Source organism: Haliaeetus albicilla, chromosome 3 (genome assembly GCF_947461875.1).
Source record: "Haliaeetus albicilla chromosome 3, bHalAlb1.1, whole genome shotgun sequence".
NCBI classification, from domain to species: Eukaryota; Metazoa; Chordata; class Aves; order Accipitriformes; family Accipitridae; genus Haliaeetus; species Haliaeetus albicilla.
The window spans coordinates 22,950,684-22,975,943 of NC_091485.1; the positions used below are offsets into that span (position 1 = coordinate 22,950,684).

Consider the following 25,260-nt stretch of genomic DNA (forward strand, 5'->3'; position numbering starts at 1 on the left):
GTGTGCATGTAGGGGTCATGTCTGCTGTTGTGGCCTTTGGGAAGGGTCTCGGTATCACTGCCTCTGAGCAGGGACAGTTTTCCTGGGGGTAGGCAGTGAGGTTGGGTGTTTCTGGGAAAGATGTTTAGGGAATGGGGGCTAAAACTGTCACGGACTAACACCATACCTTTTGCTTGCAAGGCAAAACCTGATAAGCAGCGTGCCACCCCTGCTCTGCAGAACTGGCGAGAGGTCTGTGGCTTGGCTAGAGCCAGAAAAGCCATGTAGGAACACCTCACATGCAGCCTGGCTGGAGGAGGGTCTGTATGTCTTGGTGGAGGGAGCAGGTCTGGGAGAAACCTGCCTAGCCAGGGCTTTCCCTTCATCTGGGACACTGAGCTCTTCTCCACCAGAAGTAGTGGTCTTGTCAGTGTTTCCTCAGTGAGAAGGGCAAAGCACAGTGGCATCTCAACAGAGAGAATTTTCTTCACTTGCCAGAGAGGAGAGAGAATGACAGGGGCCTGAACAGTTGACTGTACGTAAGCAAGACAGGTCTTATAGGCATGGCTCTGCTCTACAGACCTACATTGGGTGTTTGGCCTGGTGAGTGTGAAAGGTCTCACCTTCCCTGGTAGGACACTTTGCATCCAGTGCTGATGTAGGAGGTTCTACCGGAGCAGCCAAAGCAACAAATCCAGCAGCACCCCATTTGAGATGTGTGTCCCCTTTGCCCAGCACACCCAGCTCCACCAGTGAAAGCAACCTTGTCAGTAGTTCAGTTTGTGAGATGAGTCCAGTCCTGTGGCACTGGAACAGATTCAAGACCTCAGTTCACTTGAGTTCCTTGTTCTGTACTTGAGTCTTCCCCAATATTCAAGGCAGCAGCCGTCAGGGTGCAAGGTGAAGCTTGTGACCACTGTGTGTCATCTGGAAGGGAGGGTAGTTTTGGCAATGGGAGGACTATGCCAGCAGGCCTGTGAGGCAGCACCGAGGGAGAGCTCAGGCTCCACACAGAAGAGGACTTCTGATTTAGTGTGTCCTGATATAATGGGTGCAGGGCATTCTCAGATCAGAAGGTGGCACTCACAAAATACAGGTCACTGTTTAATTAGGTGTGCTTCCCGAGTGCCAGATTTGATGTGGCTGTTTTAATTTGCAGTTCTATGTGGAAAACTTTGGGTTTATTTACTTAAAAATATAATTAGCTGCCCACCACCAAGAGGATTTTGATGGAAAACTTTTAAACAAAGGTTGTGGAAGAAGTGTTTGCTTAGGTTCAGAATGCTAGTTTAGTAGAATGGCAGTGTAATATATTAAAGAAGTTTTGCACAGGAATGCTAGATGCATTAAAGATTACCTTGGTACTCTGTTAAACTAGTTGTCTGTGGAAAGAGAAGCAAATTCTATGTTCAGTACCTTGGACTTTGTTGTACAGTGCACCCAGTAACTTTAATATTTACCTTGTACATTATTTTCTCTGGTTTGGAAATGCAAATATGTACTCATAGCTATAAAATCATGTTAATTTTATCAGGAGATACAGTTCACCAAATCTTGCAGTTAGACCATTGCCATGACTTACAATCAAAGAGGAGATTTTGGCTATGCCATGAAATAGGACTCCAGTGAGATTCGTCAAATATATAATAGATTAGGCTTTGAACTGAAGAGATTTAGTGAGTCAGAGTGATTTGGTACGTGACATGTTTTTCATGGTGCCAGTATAAGAGAATGACTAAGAAACCCAGACCCCAGTATGAGTATACAAATGAAGGGAAAACTCTTTGCTCAAATCCTGACCAAATGGGAACAGTCCAGGTCCAGTATTTGGATCCCCATTTTGCCAGTCCTTTTACCTAATGTTAAGAAATCTGCACCAAAATAAATGGTATTCTACAGTTCTGTTCTAGCCTGTCATCCACAACATCCATAGATTAAAGAACAGCAGGAACACTGACAGCAACAAAATACTTCCAGTCTGAGATAGAAATAATTTTTAAACAAAAGGAGGAGAAATATTTCTCCTTTGGCCTCAGAACACAAATGGGACATATTAAGTACATGAAGTTAGTCTTTAAAATGGAGATCTGCAAACAATTTCAGCTGTATGGCTTTTGCTGCATATGTTCTAACACAGAGTGCTTGCTGCAGCAATAATTACTTGCAAAAATAACCTCTCTCTGTTCACATTCATCAGTCATCATTAAAGGGCTCCTGTAACATTAAATGCAAGTCTGCTGTTAAAGTGATGGTTGTAATGAGAAAAGGAAAAGATACTGGGTTAACATCTGAATAAACAGGAGGAGATGATCCATGACTGATTGATTGATCAAGATTATTTTTACCCATCATTGTTTTAATGTACAAGTCCAAAGTTTTCTTCGTAAAGAGAGAGCAGCTTTGGGAGGTGACTGAACTTGTAGTGAAGTGTCATTTTAATATTTGGCTAAGCAGAAGAGCCTTATTTTAAGTTTGGAGGGGGATAACTTAAACAGCAAACTATTTTGCTGCTACTCTTCCACCCAGGCAAACTTTCAAAGTGTAATCAAAACCATATCCATCATATAGCGTGTCTTTTCCCTCTTCTTGTAAAAAATATTTCTATGTAAATCAAATGTTTTTCTTTCTAATCAGAAAGAGTGCTATTACCTCCAGAGGGCACCCAGCCAGAAACTGTTCAGTTTTAATCTCAGCTCCTATGTGGCTTTTTAGCTTGGGGAGAAATAGCTGCCTACCTAACTTCTCATCTCTCAGAATGAGTCCTCGTTCTTGTCTGGAATGTGGAAGGGAGTGGGGAGCCAGCAGAGCTCATCAGGTCCAATATTTGGTCAGCCACCAAGGAGGGAAGAAGAGTTGTTCTGTTGAAGGCCCACTACTGTGTCAAGTCCTCTGCGCATAAATGCTGACAAACAGTACCTAATTCAGATCTGGGTGCCACCTCAGTATTACCGGTTTCTGGACTTGGTTATACATTTTGTAATATGGGAGGATTTCTACCTGCATGTGTCCACTGGTTCTACTTGCCATCTAGGTCCTCAGCCACCTTTAGTATTTTCTTCACTGACAGTAGCATTTGTCCTCTCCCGAGCCCTGCTACTTTACTCAGTAGCTATCTACAGCCATCTGCTGTAGGACCTTACTGGCAGTAAAGGTCTCTCTGCCTCTGAAAGTCCATGCAGGATAGAAAAACAGTCCTAACCAGCCCAAAGTCCTGGTCTTAGCCATGTAATGATGTTGTAGCACAGCCTTTGACAACAAAACCTATGCACAGGAAACTACTTTGTGTAGCAAATATTTATCCTGCATATTACTTTTAGATCACAATTTTACCTTTAGGTGCTCTGTATGACACATTTGTGTCTGTACAGTTTATATCTGAATTGAAATCTGTAGGGTCACTTCCAGGGTAAGAATGAACCTGCATGAGTAAGGATGACAAATGGATTTGAAAAATTCAAGAGGCAAAGCAAGATTAGAAACAGGGCAGTGCCATCCGTGCCGGATGAGTCTGTCACCTTCTCCCACCAGTTGCAGGAGTTTGCGGCTGGTTCCCAACCCACCTGCCCTGGCCACAGCCCATGTGCTGTACTTACCCGGTCCCTCCCGAGGACCTGTGCCCTGTGCAGCACTATTGATTGTGGCTGTTGCCTCTTGCAGTGCCAAACCACGAGCTCCGCAGGCTGTTCTTCCACCCATCCCTCTCTTTCCTCATCTGCTGGTACCCTTCGGTTGGTAACACCCTGCCTTCCCTGCAAACTTTTGCCTTTAGCTTTCCCAGCCTCCATCCTCTGTCCTGGGGGCAGCACACAAAGGACAGTGCTCCTGAGAGGCAAAAGAGGAGGAGGCTTGATCTATACACCTATTTTCTAGGTAGAAAAAGCAGGGGGGCACAGAAGACAATAAAATTTTAACTTGATGGTGTTACTTTATGTTTTGTGCATGTTAGGTTTCTACACATCTGAATGGATTGTGCCAGCTGTATGGATAGCAAAACTTCTGGTTTCCAGGAAGTTTCCTACTTTTGCTTTAAAATGGCTGTCAGAGTTCTGGGGTTACATTGTTAAAACTGACCACAGAGGAGTGGAATAAATGAAAACTCCTCATTTCCACATGAAATCTTAAGTAAACTTCTCAATGAAGCAAATCAGCAGAACTGACATGTGGTTTGATCTGAATTTTCCTTTGTGGTTTCTTTTGTCTCAGTCTGATTATGGTCCATACAGTCAGTTCTGTTCTTGCCCTCGCTGGGAATGATTCTCTTGCATGTCTCCCAAAACTGCCTCTGGGCTCACCTACCTGATGTTCCTTCGTTCTGTATGTATTTTTTTTCTCACCACTCAGAAAATGACCAGCCAGTGCCTTTCTGAACATACTGTTCCTATTTCAGCTAGATTTCACCATCTTGTTCCATCCCTTGCTGACCTTTCTCCTCTAGCCATTATGAGCGTGAACAGTTATATTTGGCCTGTTGGTATCTCCTTTCAAGACCAGGAACTTTCTCCACACCTCAAGGTATTGAAGCACAAAGTAATTTGGGATTCTCAAGTAGAAAAGATGAAGATAATAGCTTTCCTCATCTGTCAGATATACTGATGCCACACTATTCTACAGTGCTCTTAGCAGCACACTAATTTCTGTCATTCACTCTTATCAGAAGACACTAATAATCCCAATTCCCTTTTCGGTATCAGTAACTTTCATCTCTCTACTCAGCTTTGTCTTCCCCATTTGGCCTTTTTCCTGAGCCACATGCAAAGAGTTTTGATCTTTGTATTAATCTAGATTCTCTCCTTCCTTTAAAACCCTCCACCAACTTCTACTACTACTAGTTTGCTGCCTCCTGACTTGTACCAGTAGGGTCTTATGCCTTCCCACCACTTAAGAAACCCCCCTGTAACATTTGGTCTGAGCTTTCCGTTGTCACTATTACTGCCCATTGCACAGATTTCCTGAGCTCACTCTGTAGTGGGAGCCCCTCTGCACTCTCCTCTGATCAATCGCTCCTTTCATGTTGACAGTCCGACTGCTTCCTGTTGAATCTCAAAAGCTGCCTTTTCAGCGAGCAAATCATGAAAGCACCTTTGTTTCATCTTTCTAGGTTTCTCACCAAATACAGTTGAAACTGATTTTAACCTTTATTAATTTTTTTGCAGTAGGTAATTAATAACAGTATTACTTATGCTTTCCTTTCTCTTAATAGTTTTCATGTGTTCTTGAACTTTGTACCACTTTGTGTACTAATTATTGCTTATATACTAGTTATGCAGGCATCTTCCCCGTTAGGATACCTGCTTCCCTTAGTCCATAGTGACTCCCTCTTTGTACCATGACTTCTCTTCCATGGCAGCCCAGAAAGGTTGTCTCAGACTGTGAGGTTTGATCCTAATTCTTTCTCCTCTGCAATCATGTGAGGTTGCACCAAGAAGTATTTCAATTGGGTATATTCTGACTGTCAGGACTGGATCAGGAGCTGTGAACAGGTTATCTTGTGCCATTCTGTGGATTCACAGAGCTTAGATAGAAACTGGGACTAGAAAGGCGTGGAATGTGCCACAGGCTGACATCACTGAAATTGGTGTAGAAAGCTGAGAAGAGGCAGGCTTATACAGAAATGTGCCAGGAGGAGGGCAATGTGCTGACTTGCATAGCACCAAAGCTAAGAGCAGGATGTCTTGGGAGGCAGCAGATATGCAAAGGGCTGCCTGGGTCAGACAGCTGAAAATGGATCTATCATCTGGAGTGTGGAATAGGCTCAACGTACTGATTCCAGACAATTTAAAAGAAGGAGAGTTGCAAACAAGTAGGCTTGTTGCATAACTTAGACATGCGTCAGAGAACGAACCACTGGATCAATGCCTTGCCACCGATGGAACCACAGATGTGGAGCCAGAACCAGTTCGCTTTCATGACTTGCCATACCCATGCTACTTCTGCCAGGATCTGGGGTAGGGACAGATGAATTCTCCCACAGTGCGCTGTAAAAACATTGACAGAGCTACACAAATTACTGCAATGTTACAAACCCTAAGCACCACATCTGGAAAAAATGGAACAGGGTGAATGCATAACTTCACCCATGCAGGGACTTGTATACCCCCTTCCCTCCCCTGCTGTGTGCGACCATTATCCTGTCGTTCTCCGTTATGGTAATCTACTACCATGGAAGTGTATTGAAGTTGTCCCTCTCTCAAAGTAATTCTGCACCAGAGAGGCACTCTGGTGGGGACCTGAGGGCAGGGAACATCCATGCATGGAAAAGCAGCATTATTTAAAGGCATGGAGTCTTGTGTGTTGGCATGCTTGGGCTGTAGCATAACAACTCTGCTGAGAGGGAGCTAAAAATTAGCAAGACTGGTTTCTGAGGATGGGGTCGGGCAGACGTCTGAGCAGAAGCAGGAATAATATGTAGCCCAGACTTGGTATGTTCCTATGTACCACCCCATCTCCCCCTACCTTTTACGGTTATTTAGGCTAATCCTCTAAACTGGGCTTAAAACTTGAAATATTGCTTCAGGTTCTTTGGCACTGAAGACTGTTCCAGGAGTCTGATGAGCTCCTCCATGATTTTCCACACATCATAGGCCTAGGCTGTACCTGCTGTATAGGGCTTTGGCCATCTTTCTGTTGAATATTTAAGGACTGTTTGAAGAGGGGGCAGGTCAGGAGAGAGAATGCGTAAGAGCTGTACATTGCAGGTTTTTTACCAGGAATAGCAGGTCCAGATTTGCCCTGTGACCTTTCCCCAGGTGGGGCAATTTTTGATGTGCAGTTGCTTCCTGAGTTATGCAGTGAAGGAGTTCATCCCTTACCTGCACACACCTCAGCCTCATTAGCAATTAGTTACAGCTGTGATGGGGTTTACGCTTATGCTCCACTGGATGTATAGTGGAGGAGATTGTAGATGAAGGGCAGAAAAGAGCATCTTTCAGTCAAGCCCCCATAGCTTGTGTGTTCTCAAAACCTACAGAAACTCACCAACTACAAGCCTAGACCCAAGTGGAAGTGGAGAGTGTAGACAGCCTCTTTCACTTACCTATGTCCTTGCAGAACACAGTATCCAAACCTAATTGACAGAAAATCAGGAAACCAGCACCTTAATTCTGTGTTTCCATTAAATGCAGATAGAACAGTTGCGCTATTTTAAAAAAAAAAAAAAAGAAAGAAAAAAAAGTTCTTTGCGCCTGGGATAATGTTATATTAAAAGATCAATTTTTGCATTCCCATCCACCGTCCAGGCAGCCTCATTTAACTGGGGCTTATTTGCAATGACCTCTGAGATCATGCTGCCATCTTGGCTTTTTATCCTTAGGAAGAGGACCTCTTAAGAGTTCCTCTTCATTTATGTAATTTTCTGTCCACAGAGTCATAACATCTATTTGTACACCAGACCTTCGCAAATGAGAATAAGGTATTCCTTGAAGTAGGACATATTTAAAATGCAATAATCCTTAATAACTCAGACCCTATGTCAGGAATTGCCATAATGACTAATGCAGCATATGAAGTCTCATCACCTAGTTTGTGTCTGCAGTTCACCAGTACTATATCCAACAAAAAGATAAAATTTTGTGTGCAAAAATGAGACTGATGACAACTATTGTACTAGGAAAGGAAATCTCTTAGTTGGACAAAACCAAATGCCAATAATCAGGGTAGGTACAAAGTAGAAAAGGAGGTGGGAAAAAGAAAATAATTCTGGACTTCCTTTTACAGTTCAGTAAGAAAGGCACTTCCTAGGAGAGAAGGCAGGCCTGGCTTCTTCTGAGGAATTCTTTGCTTTGAACAAAATGCACAAACTGTGTGGGCCTCACACTGAAGAAACCCAATGTCAAGTTCTTCAGAAATTTCTAAGTTACAAAACCTGGCACATATGCTGTCTCTTTCTGTCTTCTCTTGTCCTCCCATGAATCTGACTCTTCTTTAATCCAGTTCAACAGGAAGAGTAGAAAAAGGTCTCATTCTAGAACAGCTTCTGGTATAAGAGCCTTGAGCCTTCTCAGGCTCAAAAGGAACTTGCACCCAGGTCTCTACTTACCGAATGTAACCTCCAGATACTGAGCTGGAATGCAAAAGGCATGAATCTCATCAGTTGTGAATTTGCATGAGATGCCACTGTGCTTAACTCAGTGCTCCCCACCCTTGCTAAACACATTCAGCATATGATTGCTGGACTCAGGCTGTGAAGGAGTGTGACACAAATTAGGCCCAAAGATATCATCACATTATAGACTGAATGTGGCTTTAGGTTGGAAATAACAATGAAGCAGTCCAGCTCAGCCTAGAACATTAGATATGTTATGAGTCTTCTAGAAAAAAAAAAAATTAAAAGGCTAATCCAGACAAACAGGCATGTAAGCAATTAGGACAGAAAAAGTACAGTTCACTCTGTTAAGAGTTCAAAGTCTAAGTTCAGTATGGATTGAAACCTGGAAGTTTTAAGTTCCTTTGCAGAATCTGTGTGTCCATGCTTATGGGACACTGGTAGATAATGAAGTAATTTGTTGCCTTAGTTATCTCATGTTCTCAAAAACAGAAGTTCCTTTCAAGCACTTCAGGATGGAAACAGATCTTCACTTGTTAAAAAGTGAGTTGCAGGCACAGAGCCAAAATTTCCCTGTCAAACTTGTAGGAGTATTGGATTTACTTGTATAGATGTAGACTAGGATTTGGCCAACACAGTTTGTCCCAGTCCCAGGTGTTTTAAATGGCAATAACATGCTGTACACTGGCTAGCCATTAGTGCAAGGATTGAGGGTGTCTTGGCAGTAAGGTCGATAAAATGTAGTTGGCCTCTGTTCCTAGGCTTATAAAACCAGTCTTGCTGAGGCCTTGGCACTACTTTCACCTATGTGATTCATGCTTACATAGCCACCTGCAGCTATAATTAGCTGGGTTAAGTGTGAGGCTCTCTGGGAACCTCCCCGAGTGCTCTTAGTAGCTCACTAATTTGTGCTACTCTAGGAATTGATTCAGACCTCATTTCCTCTTTCTCTGCATGGAAGGACTTAGCCTGCTGACACATTTAACCCAGTCACCTCCAGCTATGTGCATGCATCAGTTCTGTCCATTCAAGCATGGTGCCAAAGCAAGACTCCAACATAGAATGGACTTCTTTTGGAAGACATAATAAAAGCTGCATGACATGAGCTAAGCTTGTTTAAGCCACAGTTTTGGACATCTGAATACAAGATGAGTTCTCTGAGCGGGCATTAGAGCTGCAGATACACCAGGGTGCAGACCTGTAGGCTGTGCAGTACAACTGACCGTAAATAGATAGATTACTTATTCATCCATGCCTAGAAGGGTCAGCAGAAACTTCAGCGCTTCCACAAAGGAACAAAATCCTTCTGGTACTTTATGAGAGGCTTTTCTTGATTCTCTTCACAACACACCAATGTGGAAGCCTTACTGCTAAAGTAAATAGCTACTGAGGCTGGGAGCTAGCTCTCTCACCTGACTGCTTGGAGGGCTGTGGCTCAGCTATAGTCTGAAGCATGCAGACCATATGGTGCCCAGATGATGTATAATAGCATTTGTTCAGTGGCCTGGAGATCTGATGTTCCAACTGGCTGGCAAAAGGAGCAACTGCCCTCTAAACAACAGTTATCGACAGGTGCCAACACTTGCATTTGCTCTTTTGTGATACCATGCCCATATAACGCAGCCAAAAGCTGCATGGAGGAGCTGTGCAGAGTTTCACAGAACGATGATTAGCAACTTGATGACAACATAAGCCAAAATGCAAGATGAAGCACAGCATGTAGTTAGCAAACAAGGTACAATTGTCTCCTTTTGTCATTAGGCTGTGGGATAAGAAAGGATGAGGCAGCCTTGGAATATTTTGGTTGCCACTTGTTATCTAGAACACTGCCAACAGAAAGCTGCTAAATCAGCCTAGCCAAAGCCAGAGGTGGAAATGCTGTTCTGATGAATTAGAGAGGGCCCGGTGGAAGCTGTTCAAACATAACTTTTGTCACCTCTACTGAAAAAGTGCTTATTACTGTTGTTATGGAAATACCTTAAGATAATGCCTATTACATTTTCACACACACACCCTCTGTTTTGCTAGACACTGTACAAACCCAGAGGGAGACCTGCTCACCTGTCTGGAGCTCTGAGAGCATTGTGAGCATTGGCATGGAAGCTGCTCTTCAGACAGCTTTTTTCAGTGTAGTAAGAGGAAATATGCTCAGCCTAACACCAAAATATCTACTAAGGTCAACTCAGGAGTCTGATTGTCTCTCCCAGTAAAGAAAGACGTAGCTTATTTCAGGAGTCCAAACTACTTTTGGCTATGGATTACAGGACAGACTGGCTTTGCCCAAAGTTTCTGTCTTAACTCTGCTCTTACTTATGACTTGGCTACAGTAATAGCATATTGTATAAGATTATATAAACCAAGATTGTACTGTGCAAAGGGCCCCAATGTATGTAATCAATATGTCTCATCGTGGCAGGATGATTACATACAAAATGCCAGGGGCAAAAAAGCAATAAAAGCAACAAGACACTAGAAGTATTGTTCAGATAGCTGTGTAATAATCTTAAGCAATTTAATTTTCTGTGTTGAAAGTTAATTACTTACTTTAGGGAAAGACCAATTTAAAGTCTTCAGTCAACTAAGTGGCTAAGACTCATTAAAAGGAACTCATATTACAAATAACTTCATGCCACATTGCTTTTATTTCCAGGGATAAAACTTCTTGCCCCCTACCCCAACCAACTTCTATTCTAAACAGATTTTTACAAAGTCCTTTCTCCATAGCTTCCGGGAACAAAAGCTTGAAACAGACCTTTGCGGACTGTGTAAGAACATGCCCAGATATCACAGGTGTCTGACATCAGCTGCATATAGCAGAGAAATGCAAGGAGATTCACCAAATGAAAATTTCAACTGCCACAGAGATGAAATGGGGCAAACTGTATAGGAAAGTCATTAATGTAATATTGATTAGAGGCTGAAACTGAAGCAACCTGTACCTTTAAAAAAAAAACCAACCCAAAACAAACCAACCCAAAACTAAGACCAGCGGAGTCAGGAAATGAACTAGAATTACGTATTGGTATGTAAATGTAAATATTGGAAACTCGCATAATGTTGTTGATATGGCCTTTTTAGGTGAGCCTCACTGAATTCAGTACAATTTCCCTGTAGAAGGAAAGCCTGTGAATAGGCTTAAAGGAGGCATGGAGGGATTGGAAGGAGAAGAAATAACTAAAATAAACACACCCTAACTTGTTCATAATAACAGTATCTCCCAAATGCTTTCCTTGCTTTTATAGTCACTTTAAAAACCACCAGTAGGTAACAAAAACATTCCTGCAAAGGGTGTGTGTGAGCACTAAATCTGTCATAGGTAAGAATAATCCAGAATTAGTCACATAGGTGTAAAGTACCCTTTGAGTCTGGAAAGTGGTTGTGAAAAGAAGCAGCCAGCACCCCTTTGTTTGATATTTGTTCTTTCATAGCAATACTTGAGATCAGTGGTGGAAGAGGCATAATTACCAGCCCTGAAAACCTGGCATAGGGTAAGATCTTCCAGGCATCACTAGTAAGAACATCAGCCAAAACAGTTTTCTGTTTTCCTAGCACACTTACTTACTGCCCTCCGATGACAATTTTGTCATCTGTTGTTCTATTGCTGTGCATCTGGAGATGTGCACAAGAATCTGATTTGCACTTTCAGTCAAGAGCCTGAAATGCCAGAGGTACTGATGTCCCATTTAGATACTGCTAGCATTTTCAAAACTGCCACTGAATTACTCTCTAATCCTGGAGGCGCTTGAATTTTTACTCATCAAAATTTGCAAAGCCTGCATTACAGCTTATTAGCTGCTTTGAATCTTACCTTAAGGTGAGCCCCACCCGGGTGCAGTACACAAAGCAGGGAAGGGCATGTCTTTCTTGCTTGAGGGCCTCAACCCTTAGGCATGTGTAAAGCTTGTAACAGAAGGGGTAGATGCAGGCCCCTGACAAGTGGAAGGCATTTAGGTGCTTGCATAAAGGACAGGAGGGGGGGAGTGAGAGTGTGAAAGATGAGATATGAAAACAGAACTCTGGAAGAGCTGCTGTGGGTTGCCATAGTAAGGGGCTACTTAAAGAGTTGACTAGGCATTGGTGTCCAGCCTCTGGAGAAGGCTGACTACTGGGGTCGCAGCTGGACTCAGAGAGAGTCATCTCTGATCAGCTGTGTCAGGAATTACTTCAGTGCCTCAGCCCCTATCTTCTCTCCTTTTTCTGGTATTTTAATCTTCATTAGTTTAGATGGCTACTCAGTTACCCAAATTCTGTGTGCAGAGCTTGGGGCAGAAAGTTTCAGGGGCAGTAGGCTGCATGCATTGCAAAAGGAACATAGTAAAACCAGGTACTTCCAACAAGCCTCATCACTGTCTTCTGATTGCTGTCCCATCTACATTGGCAACTTGCCTTCATATTCGGCTACAGCTGCTACCAGGTAGGGTTTCTGCTAATTGTGCAGTTGTAACTAGCATTTCATGGCAACAGTTTATCCTACTTTTTGAGGGTTCAGGTAGCCCATAGACATCTTCCAGTAAGTGAATCAGAGTTCTGCATTTTTGCCGTGTATTCCTTATTCATCCTTTTGTACAGGTTTGATGACTCCTCCTTCCCCTTAGCTCTGCACATAGTAGGACATCCCCAAATAGAGTTGTAACAGCACTGCTGTTCTCTGCCTCACCTAGGCAAAGAGGTTTTGCAATAGATGGATGTGCTAAAAAGCACCAATAACAAACATCAACAAGGCATATGCAGTTTGCATACCTACACTTGTTACAGCAGAGAAACTAGTTATTGTTAGTTAAATTCTAAGATTATGTTCAATCAGTTACAAAAAAAGCCAAAGTCTGAAAGAAATGTTGTCTTCTGACAACTGAAAATTGCATTGCTACCTTTTTTTTTTTTTTTTTTTTTTAATTAGCAGCAGAGGAGGGCAGGCAAAGTAGAAGGGTTTAGATTCATGGCCAAGTTCCCCTCTTTGTCAACAGGATAGCAGTAACAGTGTTATAACTTGTGTTTTGCACAACATATATCTCAGGTTCTAATAAATATACAATACCTTACCCCCTGAATCAGTAAAAGAAACAGGCAAGCACTAACTATAAGTAATTTTGTTCCATTTAATTCTCTTCCAAAAATGTATCACAAAGTTCACAAGCTTATCTTGCTAACATGAAACTTGTCAACTCCCCTTTTAACTGACTCCAGCCCTATAGCTTTGAAGCTTGCTAGGGCTGTGGGGGCATAGAGCTGAGCAGATTTCTCAGGAAGTTGCAGTGTGCAATGATTGTGGTCTCACTGTAGCTCTTTGTAACCATTTCCAATGTCACAGTGACCAGCAGATATTGGAAAAGGAAGTTTCCAGCTGCAAGTATCTTTAATTTGCAACTCTTACCTAGTCGCAGAAAGAAACCTGCTGGGACAAGTATGCATCCCTATTAAAGTTGTGTGAACTCTTTTTTATACTTTTAAATACTCAGTTTACATGACACTTCTGATGTCATGATGATTACATAGGAATTCTTGTTAGGTTTCCCTTTCACAACTAATGAGTGCTACTAAAACAATTTTTATACTTAAGCAATGGGATGCTTAGAGTGGAACTAGAGATGACTCAGCAGTTAGCTAAGGTTATTTGAATAGCAATATAAACCATGCCTGTTCCACAAAGGTCATACCAAGTGCCTAGTATTTAGACACTACCACCCTGGTAATATGAATTCTCTTAAGACTCTCATGTTTTTTAGACCAAGCATCATTCTATTTGACATTTGGATGTTGCCGTATTAAATACCCACTACTTGGATGACAGGGAAGAATGTTTGACATCATTGGTGCTATTCATAGTGAGGCATGCCTGCCAGATTGACAGATGCTGCTCTCTCCCCATCTAGGGGAGTGAGGCACTAAAATTAGTAACTATTAAAACAAGCATACTGAGTAAGGATCTGCTGAATCTCATCAACAAGAAATACCGAAGAGAAGGTAAGGAGTCGCCACTGCTTTTTTTACATGAGTTAGGGCAATCCACAAGTAGGGACAGCACAGCTTACAAAATTACTGACCTGGGTACAGAGATAGCAGAGGTGCTCGACGATAATCAGGTGCTTACACCACAGCAGCTTACAGCACACAACATTAAAGCAGAGTTAAGGGCAGTGACAACCTTTGCAATTTATTACCTACACTGATGGGGAGTATGTGGGGGGGGTTAGGCCAGATACAGGATGTGCGAGACAGCTCCCTGGTGAGGCACTGCCTCCCACAAACAGACCTGGAGAGGAAACAGTTTATAAGCTAAAACTCATTTAGGGTTCAGCTCTGTTGCCTCCACAACCACAGGAAACAAGCATACCAGCCCACTTGTGAATCATAGCTTTTGGGAATTTCACCTTGAAGAGCAGGAAAGAGTCTTTCTTCAGGTAGAATTGATCTCTTTAATCCCTTCTGCTGGGATCATTGTCTGAGCTCCTTCATTTGCCAAAAAAGAAAAAAAAAAAAAAAAAAAAAGAAGCACAATAAGAAACACAGCTGCTTGTGATGGTTCCACCCTCCCTTATTCAATTGTTCAGTGGTTTAACATTCAGCCTGAATGTTGCAGACCTACTTTTCTTCTGGCTGAGAGGATTCAAGACCACATTGTTCCAGCCCTCCACTCAAGTGACCTAGCTACAAAACAACTGAATTAATAATAAAACAAATAAAAGGAGAAAGACATCCCACCATAAACGCCTTCATGTTCTGCTGACCCACTTCAGTAAGAACACTTGCAGATTCTGTGTGGCTCTTACTGAGACTGATTTTGCCAGGACTGAGAACTCCAATTAGTCTATAAAACCGGTGTTACTTGTTCCAGACAGACACAGACTTTAAGGCACCTTCTGCATCAGAAGTGAGCAGGGGTTTAAAACTTCTTTGCAAGAGAAATCCCAGGCCTCTGAATTACCCACCAAAAGTCCGTTTGTATCAGTCTGACATGTTTGTATCAGAGCATTAAATGCCATAAAACTTGAGAGACTAAAACAAAGATTATCCCAAAAGCAAGGCTAAAAACAATAGCATTAGTGAATTACAGCTCGTCATCACAAGTCCAAATGCCATATAGGCATTGCTATACAGCAACATAGCCCTGGCCCATAAGCAAGAACTGGGGTTTAACAATTGGCAGTTATTGCTATAGATAAACACCAGCTGCCTCACTCTGAGACGCAGCAGTTTATATCACAGGTTGTAGTCTGTCCTATGTAAACAAAGCTATGCAAACGTATAAATTTGAATTTGGGGTAGTTTTTCAAATCTAATCTTACAAAACAACAAGAGCGCTTACTGAGATACTGAGAAATGAAATGCACCAGCAGTGTATCTGGGTTGAGTTAAAAGGAAGGCCTTAAGTCCTTTTGAAACCCAATCTTTTTCAAACATACAGCACGTGTGTGTTTGTCCATACATGACTGTTAACAACGGCTTGCAGATACCTCTTTTTACTCTCTTCTGTAATGAATGAATTTGATTATAGAGCCAAAATTCACTGCATACAAAAGCTGCAATTTGAAAAATCCCGACAGCTTTAGTCCGTGTTGTGGTAGGAGCAGATCTTTGGTGGGAACGGACCCTATTTTCCTCTGTATGCTGCACTAAAGGGACTCAAAAAAAAAAAAAAAAAGAAAAAAAAAAAAAGTCGTTTTGTGAGCCGTTTGCCCTTCAGCCAATTAAGTGCTAGGAGCTGTAATGCCACCTACTGATGGCTCTGGATACTGGCCTCAAGTTCCCAGCCGCCTCCCTTGGGAGGAAAGGCAGACTCGCCTGTGGTGCAGAGGGAAGGAGGGAGGCTGTCCTCAGCTGGGGGGCTGGTGAGGACCTGGCCGACTTCACCTCCTTCAGACAGGGCAAAATCGGTTTCACTGATAGTTTACAAAAGTTCTTTTTCGAGTTTTTATCTCTGCCCCCTCAAAATGTAACTATTTTCAGCAAAAAAGGAGCCACTGAGAGAAAACTTACTTTTGAAGCATGTGAATTTCTTCTTCTGTCTTCTCTGAAAGCATTTTGAACCCTTTTCCCCCTCTCTGTATTTCAGCACCTTCCATACTCTTCTTACAGGCCTACTGTTAGCATCCTGTGACCCTTTCTGTGTTTGCACCATTCCCATTCCTTTGCAAAGCTAACTGGGACTGAGAGCAGAAGCTTCTGAGCTTTTTCTTACAGATACCAGTGAACGATTTTTATGGCACTGTCCTTCTCAAAAGACTACAGTCGTGGTAGGTTATTCATGAAAGAACAGTGTATTTCTAAAACAAATAATCACTGTCTTCTAATGAAATTTATTAAAAGTTCAGTTTGCAATAGCAGCCTACCAAGAAACAGCAAAATGCTCTCAGCCAGATGACATTTCTTAATTTTGTAACCTAAATTCTTAAGGGATAACAATATAATTCCTAGAAATGACAAAAGCAGCTCTGATCACCCTTTCTCTCAAGGCCAAAAAAACAGAACCACAAGTATTCAGATTATGGCAAAGTTGCTTCAGAGTACTGTAGCAAATCTGCTATGCATTCCATATCGCAAGAACTAGAGGATATAATTACAAGAAATGGAACAAAAGGAATGCTGCCTTCTCACACAACCAAAGCACCACTCTCACCAGAAGCTCTTAAAAATGTATTGTATATTGTTTCATTTGGAAAGCAAGAATAACATTTTCAGATAGAAAACAAAAAGGACAGAGACAGCACACCCTCCTTCTTCATCCAGCCCCATTCTCACTGCACTTTGAAAAAAGATGGGAAGAGAAAAGGAAGAAAAAAACAAATGGTTGCAATGAAATGTAATGAATTCTACATTGTCAGTCCTGCAGATCTGGTAAGAGGCATCACTCAAGCATTCTACTCACACACGCTATCTTTTTTTAAGAAAACACTAGGATTTACCATGTAAGTTTTTAAAAAGCAGTATTAATACTGTACAGTGTCCAGAAATAAAGGTGCTAAGGTGGTAAAATACTCCCTCAATGACATCCACAAGATTTAAAATGTTTAATGTGCAAGACTTAGACAGAAACCATTAATTTACAATGTACTAAAATTCAAAGGATGGGAATTTCTTCATTGTATATGCTCACAGTAGTAAGTGAAGTACTCAGTCCCTGAAGTACAAACAGCAGTATGCTTAAATGACTTACGCTTCATTTTTAAGGCAAAAATAGGTCATAACATGACTGCATACAGTTGCAAAAATATTTTCAGATATGATTAGATAAACGCTCCACTCCTTGCATGAAAATTTTAATGATGTACTTAATATAGCAGTGTTTTATTTGAAAAGTTACCATTAAAAATGTAAAATTAATCTAGCTAGGATGAGTAGCACTGACACTTTTACCTGGGCCTCCACACTCACTGATCTTTTTCCCTAAACCTCTATCACTGTAAGCTGTCCTCTCTCCCTACCATTTCCATCCAGTCTTATTACAAAGGTGCAGGTGTGCTTGAGCAGCCCCAGAGTCCACAGAGGAAAAAGCTGGAATGCTAAAAATGTATGCAAAAGGTCCCAACAAGAAAAAAGAGAAGAAACCAGATCCCAAGAAATAAAATTAATGGGGGAAAAAAACCCACTATCTGCTGGTATCCAAGGATTTGCTCAGTCATCCTTGTCTTTTGCTCCATGTTTCAGGATGCGTGTGAATTCAATGTAGTTGAAATTCCCCTTTTTGTCGATCGGTGCCTCTCTGTACAGCTCATCTACCTCTTCATCTGTGAACCTGTCTCCCATTGTTGTCAGCAGCTCTCGCAGGTAGTCTTCCTGGATGAACCCTAGAATGAGGTGTATAGAGAGAAACACAACAGGGAAGCTGTTCCTGAGCTGAGTCTTCAAAGGCAGTAAGACAGACACACCAACAGACATGCAATTAACTAATACAGCATGTAATATATGCATTTGCACCAAGAGCCCAAAATACTTTCTTAATTAAATTCTAAAGAAATTCCTTGAATACAAAGGGAAAGAGGGGGGAAGTTTGATGCCTTTCATACAGATTTTTGAAAAGAGGGCCTGATCTGCTGGGATCTAGTAACACCTATTTCCATCTACTGATCTTCAACAGCTAAAAGTGGAAAAACAAGTTCCTGTCACTGCTAGTCTTCATTACACAAGCTGTTCTCTTAATTGAATTATATATTTTTTGACTTAATTGGATATATCTACGCATCCTCTATAAGCTAGTTTCCTCTGGGGACTAAATAACCACTGGTTGGCTCTTCACTGCTGCACAATACTGTTGCTGGAGGTGGTTTACATGGATACAGAGAACTGCTGGCAAGCATCCAGGGAAAGAGTTTATAACAGAAAAGACTTTCAGACAGGATTGAGCAAGTTAACTCAGCGAGGGAGGAATAATGTTTACTGTGGAGAGGTAGAGGGGGAGATAATAGTAAAAAAGAGGTAGGATATATTAAGTTATTTATTTTATGCTAAAATATTAGCAGAAGATTTTGGAGGAAATTAACAAAGATATAAAAATGAGCCATTGCCAAGTATGTTCTGTTAATTCAATTTCAATAGATGGGCAGAACCACCAGTTGCCAAATAATTCCAGGAAAGTTTAGAGATGAAAAAAGGAATCCACACAACAAATGGTAAATAGAAGAATGCAGAAACCACTTAATGTTGAAATAAGACCTACCATGCCTTTAAATGCACAATAGTTGCTTCACTTGAGAAAGAAATTGGTTATTGAACTTTAGTTGGAGAAATATCAATAAACCAGAGGAGGTAGAAGTATGTTCCAAAAAAAAAAAAAAAAATATATATATATATATAAACTGTGTAGAACAGCTGGAAAGCATAAGACGACACCCACATCAACTGACATAGATTCAGTTAGAATGTGATTAAAAAAAAAAAGTTCTGCTTTGGAAAAAGAGTTGAATAACTTAAGCAAACAGAGTTCATTAAAGAGACAAAGCCAAATGGAATCAGGGGACCAAAAGGCAGTCAGTGAGCATGACAAATTATCATGGGGTTGGTATATGGTGTGGGGAAGGGAAAAAAACACGTGTTTCAACATATGCTAATCAAAACAGCATCATATCACAGTGTAGACAAGCCCTTGACCACTGACTCCAGATGAAGAAGGCTAACAGCAATGTTCTACTTTAAAAACAGGGAGAACATTCAGATAGCCAGGCCCATCTTAATCCGGTCAAATTTTGGAGTTGCCTCTTTGCAGATGTGCGTAAAGAAGGGGAAAAAAACAGCTAAACAGATTAGGCTTTCTATTTCTGCAGTTCTACAGAGACCAAGTAGTGATGAGAGATGACATAAGGATTAGTATTCAAAGAATGCAAGGCCTTTGGTGCTGCAAGTTTAGCCTCAAGGACTTAATTGCTTCTGTTTGAACAGCTAGGTGTTTAAACACTGACCTAAATTGCCAGACTAGGAATACACTAAAAGTTTTAGCAGCACTGAATTGTAAAGCAAACAGTACTCCCACACTCCCTCACACAGAGCTTCAGTGTAGATGGAGAGTAACAAATTAATGAAACAAAATTTAAGATTCACCCCATGGCAGACAGCACAAAACAGATGACAATGCAAGATCAAAGAGCAGAAGATATACCAAAAGTAGATAGATGAAACTTTTATACTAATTTCATAGTACTACATATGATAGTAACACTCAAGCAACATACCCAACTAGATCGGCAATACAGAAAATATAAGTTAAAAAACCCCCCACAATTACTTTATCCTCACCAGAAGGATCTGCTTTGTATTATTCTCTTTCAAAAGAGGTACACTGATGTAAAGCTAGAAAATCAGGCCCATAACACACATGCATGTGGAGATCATGAAGTGAAAAAAAAGAAAAAAATAAAAAGGTTTGACAGCTGGAGATGATTTTGTTCATTTTTAAAAGGAACAAACTGATCAGAAGCCAAATCCAAAAATAAAATGAATAAAAGGCACACATAACATGGGTTCTACAAATACATCACACATTATTTTGAAGACTGCATTTTCACTATTATGAATCAAAAATCAATAAAACAGCATAACTATCTAATATGTTTCCTGGTTAAAATTTGAGGATGGCATAAGGCACAAAAGAGACTGTGGAACCATTATCCTCAAATCATCCTAGGACTTAGACTAAAACATTTACTACACAGAGATGAAAGATAATAAAATCAATCTTATCAGTACACGGAGGCCTGAACTAGTAACTTATTGTTTACATAGACGTAGAAGGTTACTGTTCAAAAGAACTGGTAGCACAATCATTTTCTTTATATCGTAATTCCCAGGCTCTTGTTTTGGTGCACCACAAAAAAAAACCCTGTAGCACAGTGAGTCAGACTAGCTGTGGAGAGAAAATAATTAACCTACTAACAAAACTTCCTTCTGTAGGAGATGGTAAAGAGATTTCCCTTGAGAGGGAGGAAGTCCATTAACATTTGAAAAGGCCTTACCAACAGAAAGCCTGTTTACCTACACCTCAGCAAGAAGGTAATGCTCTTTGAAAAGGCAAAAGGTGCTAAAAATACACAGACTGAAAATAGCTGTTTGAAATGGAATAAATCCTTTGAAAGGTTCAGAGCACATATCCACAGGTTAGATTGAAATATTGTGGTGGCCAGTTGTGAGACAGTGACATCTCTAGTACAGAGGCTACATAATTTCAGCATGCACTAGAAATACGTGTTCACAAGATGTCAAAGAGCTGATATTCTGTAATTCTGCAGATCTGCCCTAAGGATTCATCCCTGGTTGCTACACACTTCTCCAGAATCTTAGCCTACATGAATAAATAAATAAAAGCATAAACTCTAACCTCAAGATTATAGGCGCAACCTTGAAAGCCTGATACAGTAAAACTCAGCTCTGCATTTTCCTCTTTTCCCCCATCTTGCTATGCAAGTCAGTCCAATCTGTAATTTGTCTTCTAGACCCCACCCAGTTTTTATCATCAAGGCTACAGCCCTTCCTGCAACCTGAAAACAAACTGAGCTGCGGGTGAGGGCATGACACCTGGCATTTGTCATCAGAGCCATAACATACACTAAGCAAGATAAGGGTTCAAAAGACTTTATGTAGTCTGGACAACTTGTCTTGAAATATTAAAAACAGCAAAGAATTCAGATGCATCTCAGACGTACTGCAGGGAGAGGACAAACTCAGTTGTATTACAGATTTCACATCTGTTACCTTTTCAATGCCTTAGAAAATCACATATCACCAATTTGAAGCCCTCGTCTTCTTAGAGCAAATGCATCTTATTTTGCAGTTTGAGGAACATACATGCTGCCCAGTTAAAACACTCTTCTTCAAAGCCCCACAGGACAACATTACTACTAGTTCTCAGTACTCACACAGAACACCCAGTTTTTACTCTCAGTCAGTAATAAGTCAAATTCTCATTACTTGGTAGAATATGCCAGTTACGATTACTGTCATACTTCATTTATAAAGGTTCAAAAATCAGCATACTATTTAGAAACCCAAATAAACAACATAAAAGCAACCCCCCTGCCCCCACAAGCAGTTGAGTTTCACCCATTTACCTGTTGCTTCTTCGTCAAAGCAAGCAAAAGCATTCCTGATTACATCTTCTGGGTCTGTGCCATTTAACTTCTCACCAAACATTGTGAGGAACATAGTGAAGTTTATGGGGCCTGGAGCCTCATTCATCATGGCATCCAGGTATTCATCCGTTGGATTCTTTCCTACAAATAAAGGGATTCATACTTGTTTTAGCTTTCAAACTAAAAGAAAAAGCAATCTGCATAGCGCAATACAAACTGAGACATCTCTCATAAGCTATCCCAAACTCAATTATTTTAACAGCACAAATTTGCTTGGCAACTGTAAACAGAAAAGTGTCATTACCAAGGGAGGCAAGCATATCGTGCAAGTCCTCTTTGTCAATGAAGCCATCCCTGTTCTGGTCGATCATATTGAAGGCCTCCTTGAATTCTTGAATCTGCGACTGATCAAACATTGCAAATACATTGGAAGTGGCACGCTGAGGGCGCTTCTTGGTGGTCTTCGTCTTTGCCTTTTTGCTGGACATGTTGATTTTTGGACACTAGGGAGAGAAGTAAATATGGTAAATACAGTAAGATCAGAGCTAGGACTTAAAAAAAACTGTACTAAGGTTTAAGGTTAAAGTTCACCGATAGAAAACACCTCTAACACACTTCCATTTCCTCTCATCAGAACATATTTCCCTAACCAACAAGGGAAGAAGAGAAGCAGAAAATACAAACAAATGAAAGACAGACTCCTAAAAAAAAAAAAAAAAATCACTGAAAGAAGACGTAAGTTAAACTGGAATTTCACTCTTCAAAGGGACAGCTATTGTCTGGATTCCTTCTTGATACATGCACCTGCAAGTAGGGAATTCAGACTGGTCTCAAGTCTAAAAGAGCAAAGCTAGGTTTTGAGAGCTGTCATTAAACCTGTGAAAGAGCTCTGTATGGATACAGACACACAATAACTGTGTGCGATATTAGGTAGTGCAGGAAGGAAAAACACAACTCAGTTCACCTGAGCAATCTCTAAAGCAGCTATACTTGACACCCGACAGTGATAAGTAGTTGCTATTTTGTATAATGACGGGTCTCTCACCTTGCCTTGCATTATTTAAACCACCCTAAAACTAGGGGAAAATTGTGCAAGCTATATTTCTGCTCATACCAATAAGTTCTGCCTGACCTCCATTTAATATTATGCATTTAATTTTACCCGAAATATACTACAGGTCTGCCATACCTGAAAGCCAAACTCTGCTGCCTACTCCTTTAATCAAAAAGGGAAAGCAACCAACTCACACTGCTTTTGCTCGTCTCCCTACAGAAACTGCTCAGAAGAAGGTATCTTCACCTGTAACACTCCGGCTAAGCGAGTTTGGGTCTGAACAACGCAGAGCAATGACCACGCCTTGGTCCATTTCATTGCTACCACTGTCACTTAATTTACCTGTTGCTAAGCCTACACGCAGCCGCTTTTGACTTTAACCCCTTGCTCGAAGCTCGGCGCTGGCCCTTCGACCTCGCCGATGGTTGAGGCTGAGGCTCCGGCTCCGGCAGTTGATTGCTTTCCCTTTTTGATTAAAGGGGTAGGCAGCAGAGTTTGGCCTTCAGGTATGGCAGACCTGTAGTATATTTCGGGTAAAATTAAATGCATAATATTAAATGGAGGTCAGGCAGAACTTATTGGTATGAGCTGAGCCACGGACGTGACTGCCGGAGCCTCAGCCTCAACCGTCGGCGGGGGCCGGCCCGGCGCCATCGCTTCTCCTCAGCAGCATCTGCCCCAACGGCTGCCACCAACGGTCACACTCTCCACAGCCCGTTCCCGCCCCCAAACCTCCCCCCTGGCAGCACCCGGACCCTCCCAGCCTCACCCCAACGGTCGCTGCGAGGACCCGGTACCCGGCAGAGGCGGAAAGGAGGTAAGCGGCGGCGGCACTCCCGCTCCTTCCCGGAGAAACCATCGCCCTCCCCACCGGCGGGTGAGGGACGAGCGGCGGGCCGACAGCGGGTGGCGGCGGGAAAAGCGGCGGAGGGCAGCGAAACGGCAGAGAGGCTTTCCTTTCCCCGAACGACCGCAGCCCCTTCCCTCCTCGGGGCGGCTGGTTCAGGACGTTCACGCCAACCTATACTCCCCCCTCCTCCGGCAGCGTTGGCGCAGCCCGGGGGAAGCCGCCGCCGGCGGGTGCTGGGCCCCGGGCGCCGCCTGCAGGTGCCGGGCAGCGGGAAGGGGTGGAGGGAGTCCCGCTAGCGGCTACCGCGCCGGGGGCGGGCCCTGAGACTGGGGGGGGGGGGTGCTGGGCGGGGGAGAGCCCAGAAAAGCTGGTGAGAAAGGATAAAGCCGAGCTGCCTTAAAAACAAGCCTCAGCCGGCGACTGCCGAGTTCACAGGTTCATGGTGTCATAGCAGTGAGGTAAATGAAGCCCGATCATTTGGTAACATACTGCCTGAATTACGTGTAAGGTGTTATCCTTACATTCAGTCTTCCTCATGTTTCGCTTAAGGGATCAGAAAAATTTCAGATTGCATCTTCAACTCTGCTAAATGTGTACTCCCGCACGACCAAGAGTTAACACTTCCTGCAGCCATAGATTACAAGACCCCTCGGAGGAGTTATTCTTGCTTATTTTTTCTTGATGAAAGCAGTGCAAAGGATAACACTTTTTTTTTTTCTTTCTTCATTTACTAATGTAAGAGCCTCAAAGAAGTTGAGGAATGAGCTCTTTGTAGTGCTCCCCTAAGGATGGGGTCTGAAATTGCTAAAGCTGTTTGTTTTTAGCTCATGACCGCTTCTGCATTTCTGAATTTTTTCTGAATGGAATGCTTATTCACATTTTGCATACTGAAGTCCTGTATAAATCACTTGGGCCTCAAGAAGCTGTCATTTAGTACACAAGAAGACTCTGAAATATTGTCAGATGGGAAAGCTGCACTGTCAGTTCATCATCATTTTTTTACCTCCTTTCCTACCTGTTACCAGTTTCATTGGTGTACAGTCAGTATCTTGGTAAATAATAACTTAAGGAGAAAAGGGAAAAAATAGATGAACAGGCTTTTGCTGAAATTACCAATTACATTTACAAATGTAATTGGATTACATTTAGGCACTGTACATATTGAAGTTAATACATAATCTAGAAGTTGCAGTCCCAGATTTGAAGTGAGACACTTCAGCTGCTAAAAGGCCCAACTTTCTTTCCCTGCCCTCCCCTCAAATTAGAAGTTACTTCATGAGGTCTGAGAATTTGGCCTAATTAGCTTATAAGAATACTTCCCTGATTAATTTTAACATCGCTCTTCTAAAATTTGCCTCAAAATGCAATGGGAAAAAATATTAAACTTTGCTGAATTGAGAGCATGCTCACGAAAAAGTTTTGGGGAAAAATCCTCTGTACTTATTAGACATGGCACATAGTTTCAGGATAATTACATGCAAAGTGTGAGTGGGCAGAAAAGGAGTAGAAACACCGAGATAGTAACAGAGTTATTAAAATACTCTGTGATAATCTTGAACTGAATTGTGTGTTTAATTATGAAAATAGTCATTTGATATCTTAATTTAAAATCCTTTCATCAGTTATTTTAAATTGAACCACTGCTGCAAACATGTTACTCTGTATTATATTGTTTTTCATGCTATTAAAAAGGTGTTATACGAAACCTGCCACCGCGTATGTTGTTCCCAGTGTTTAACTTTCAAAGATGTGAGAAGAGGTACAGTAATACTACTTGCCCAGC

General features: G+C 41.8%; 1 protein-coding gene across 3 annotated transcripts; it reads right to left on the reverse strand.

Annotated features, from left to right (window-relative positions):
• Positions 1 to 13,102: 13,102 nt before the first annotated feature.
• On the reverse strand, positions 13,103 to 23,650 carry LOC104310657 (myosin regulatory light chain 2, smooth muscle minor isoform). 3 transcript variants are annotated; one of them, XR_011323966.1, is made up of 6 exons: positions 23,397 to 23,650; positions 21,878 to 22,076; positions 21,553 to 21,714; positions 17,605 to 17,802; positions 14,604 to 14,665; positions 13,103 to 14,467 (listed from the first exon to the last, which is right to left on the reverse strand). XR_011323966.1 is itself a non-coding variant. In XM_069779092.1 (5 exons), exons 1-4 carry the CDS (start codon positions 23,484 to 23,486, stop codon positions 17,630 to 17,632), a joined length of 624 nt encoding a protein of 207 aa, XP_069635193.1. In that variant the 5' UTR covers positions 23,487 to 23,650; the 3' UTR covers positions 13,103 to 14,467; positions 17,605 to 17,629. The 3 variants fall into 3 exon arrangements, 2 of the variants coding, with proteins under 2 accessions (XP_069635193.1, XP_069635192.1); XM_069779092.1 differs by lacking the exon at positions 14,604 to 14,665; XM_069779091.1 differs by lacking the exons at positions 13,103 to 14,467; positions 14,604 to 14,665 and having other exon boundaries at positions 17,012 to 17,802.
• Positions 23,651 to 25,260: the final 1,610 nt, after the last annotated feature.

Bases quoted from the DNA above. Each gene is read 5' to 3' on its own strand.
- LOC104310657 (XM_069779092.1), bottom strand. From the start codon at position 23,486: ATGGTTTCTCCGGGAAGGAGCGGGAGTGCCGCCGCCGCTTACCTCCTT. The intron at 22,077-23,396 runs GTGAGGCTGGGA...TTCTCTCCCTAG, and splicing joins TCCTCGCAGCGACCGTTGGG to TGTCCAAAAATCAACATGTC. The intron at 17,803-21,552 runs GTAAATGGGTGA...ACCTCATTCTAG, and splicing joins CTTTGACGAAGAAGCAACAG to GGTTCATCCAGGAAGACTAC.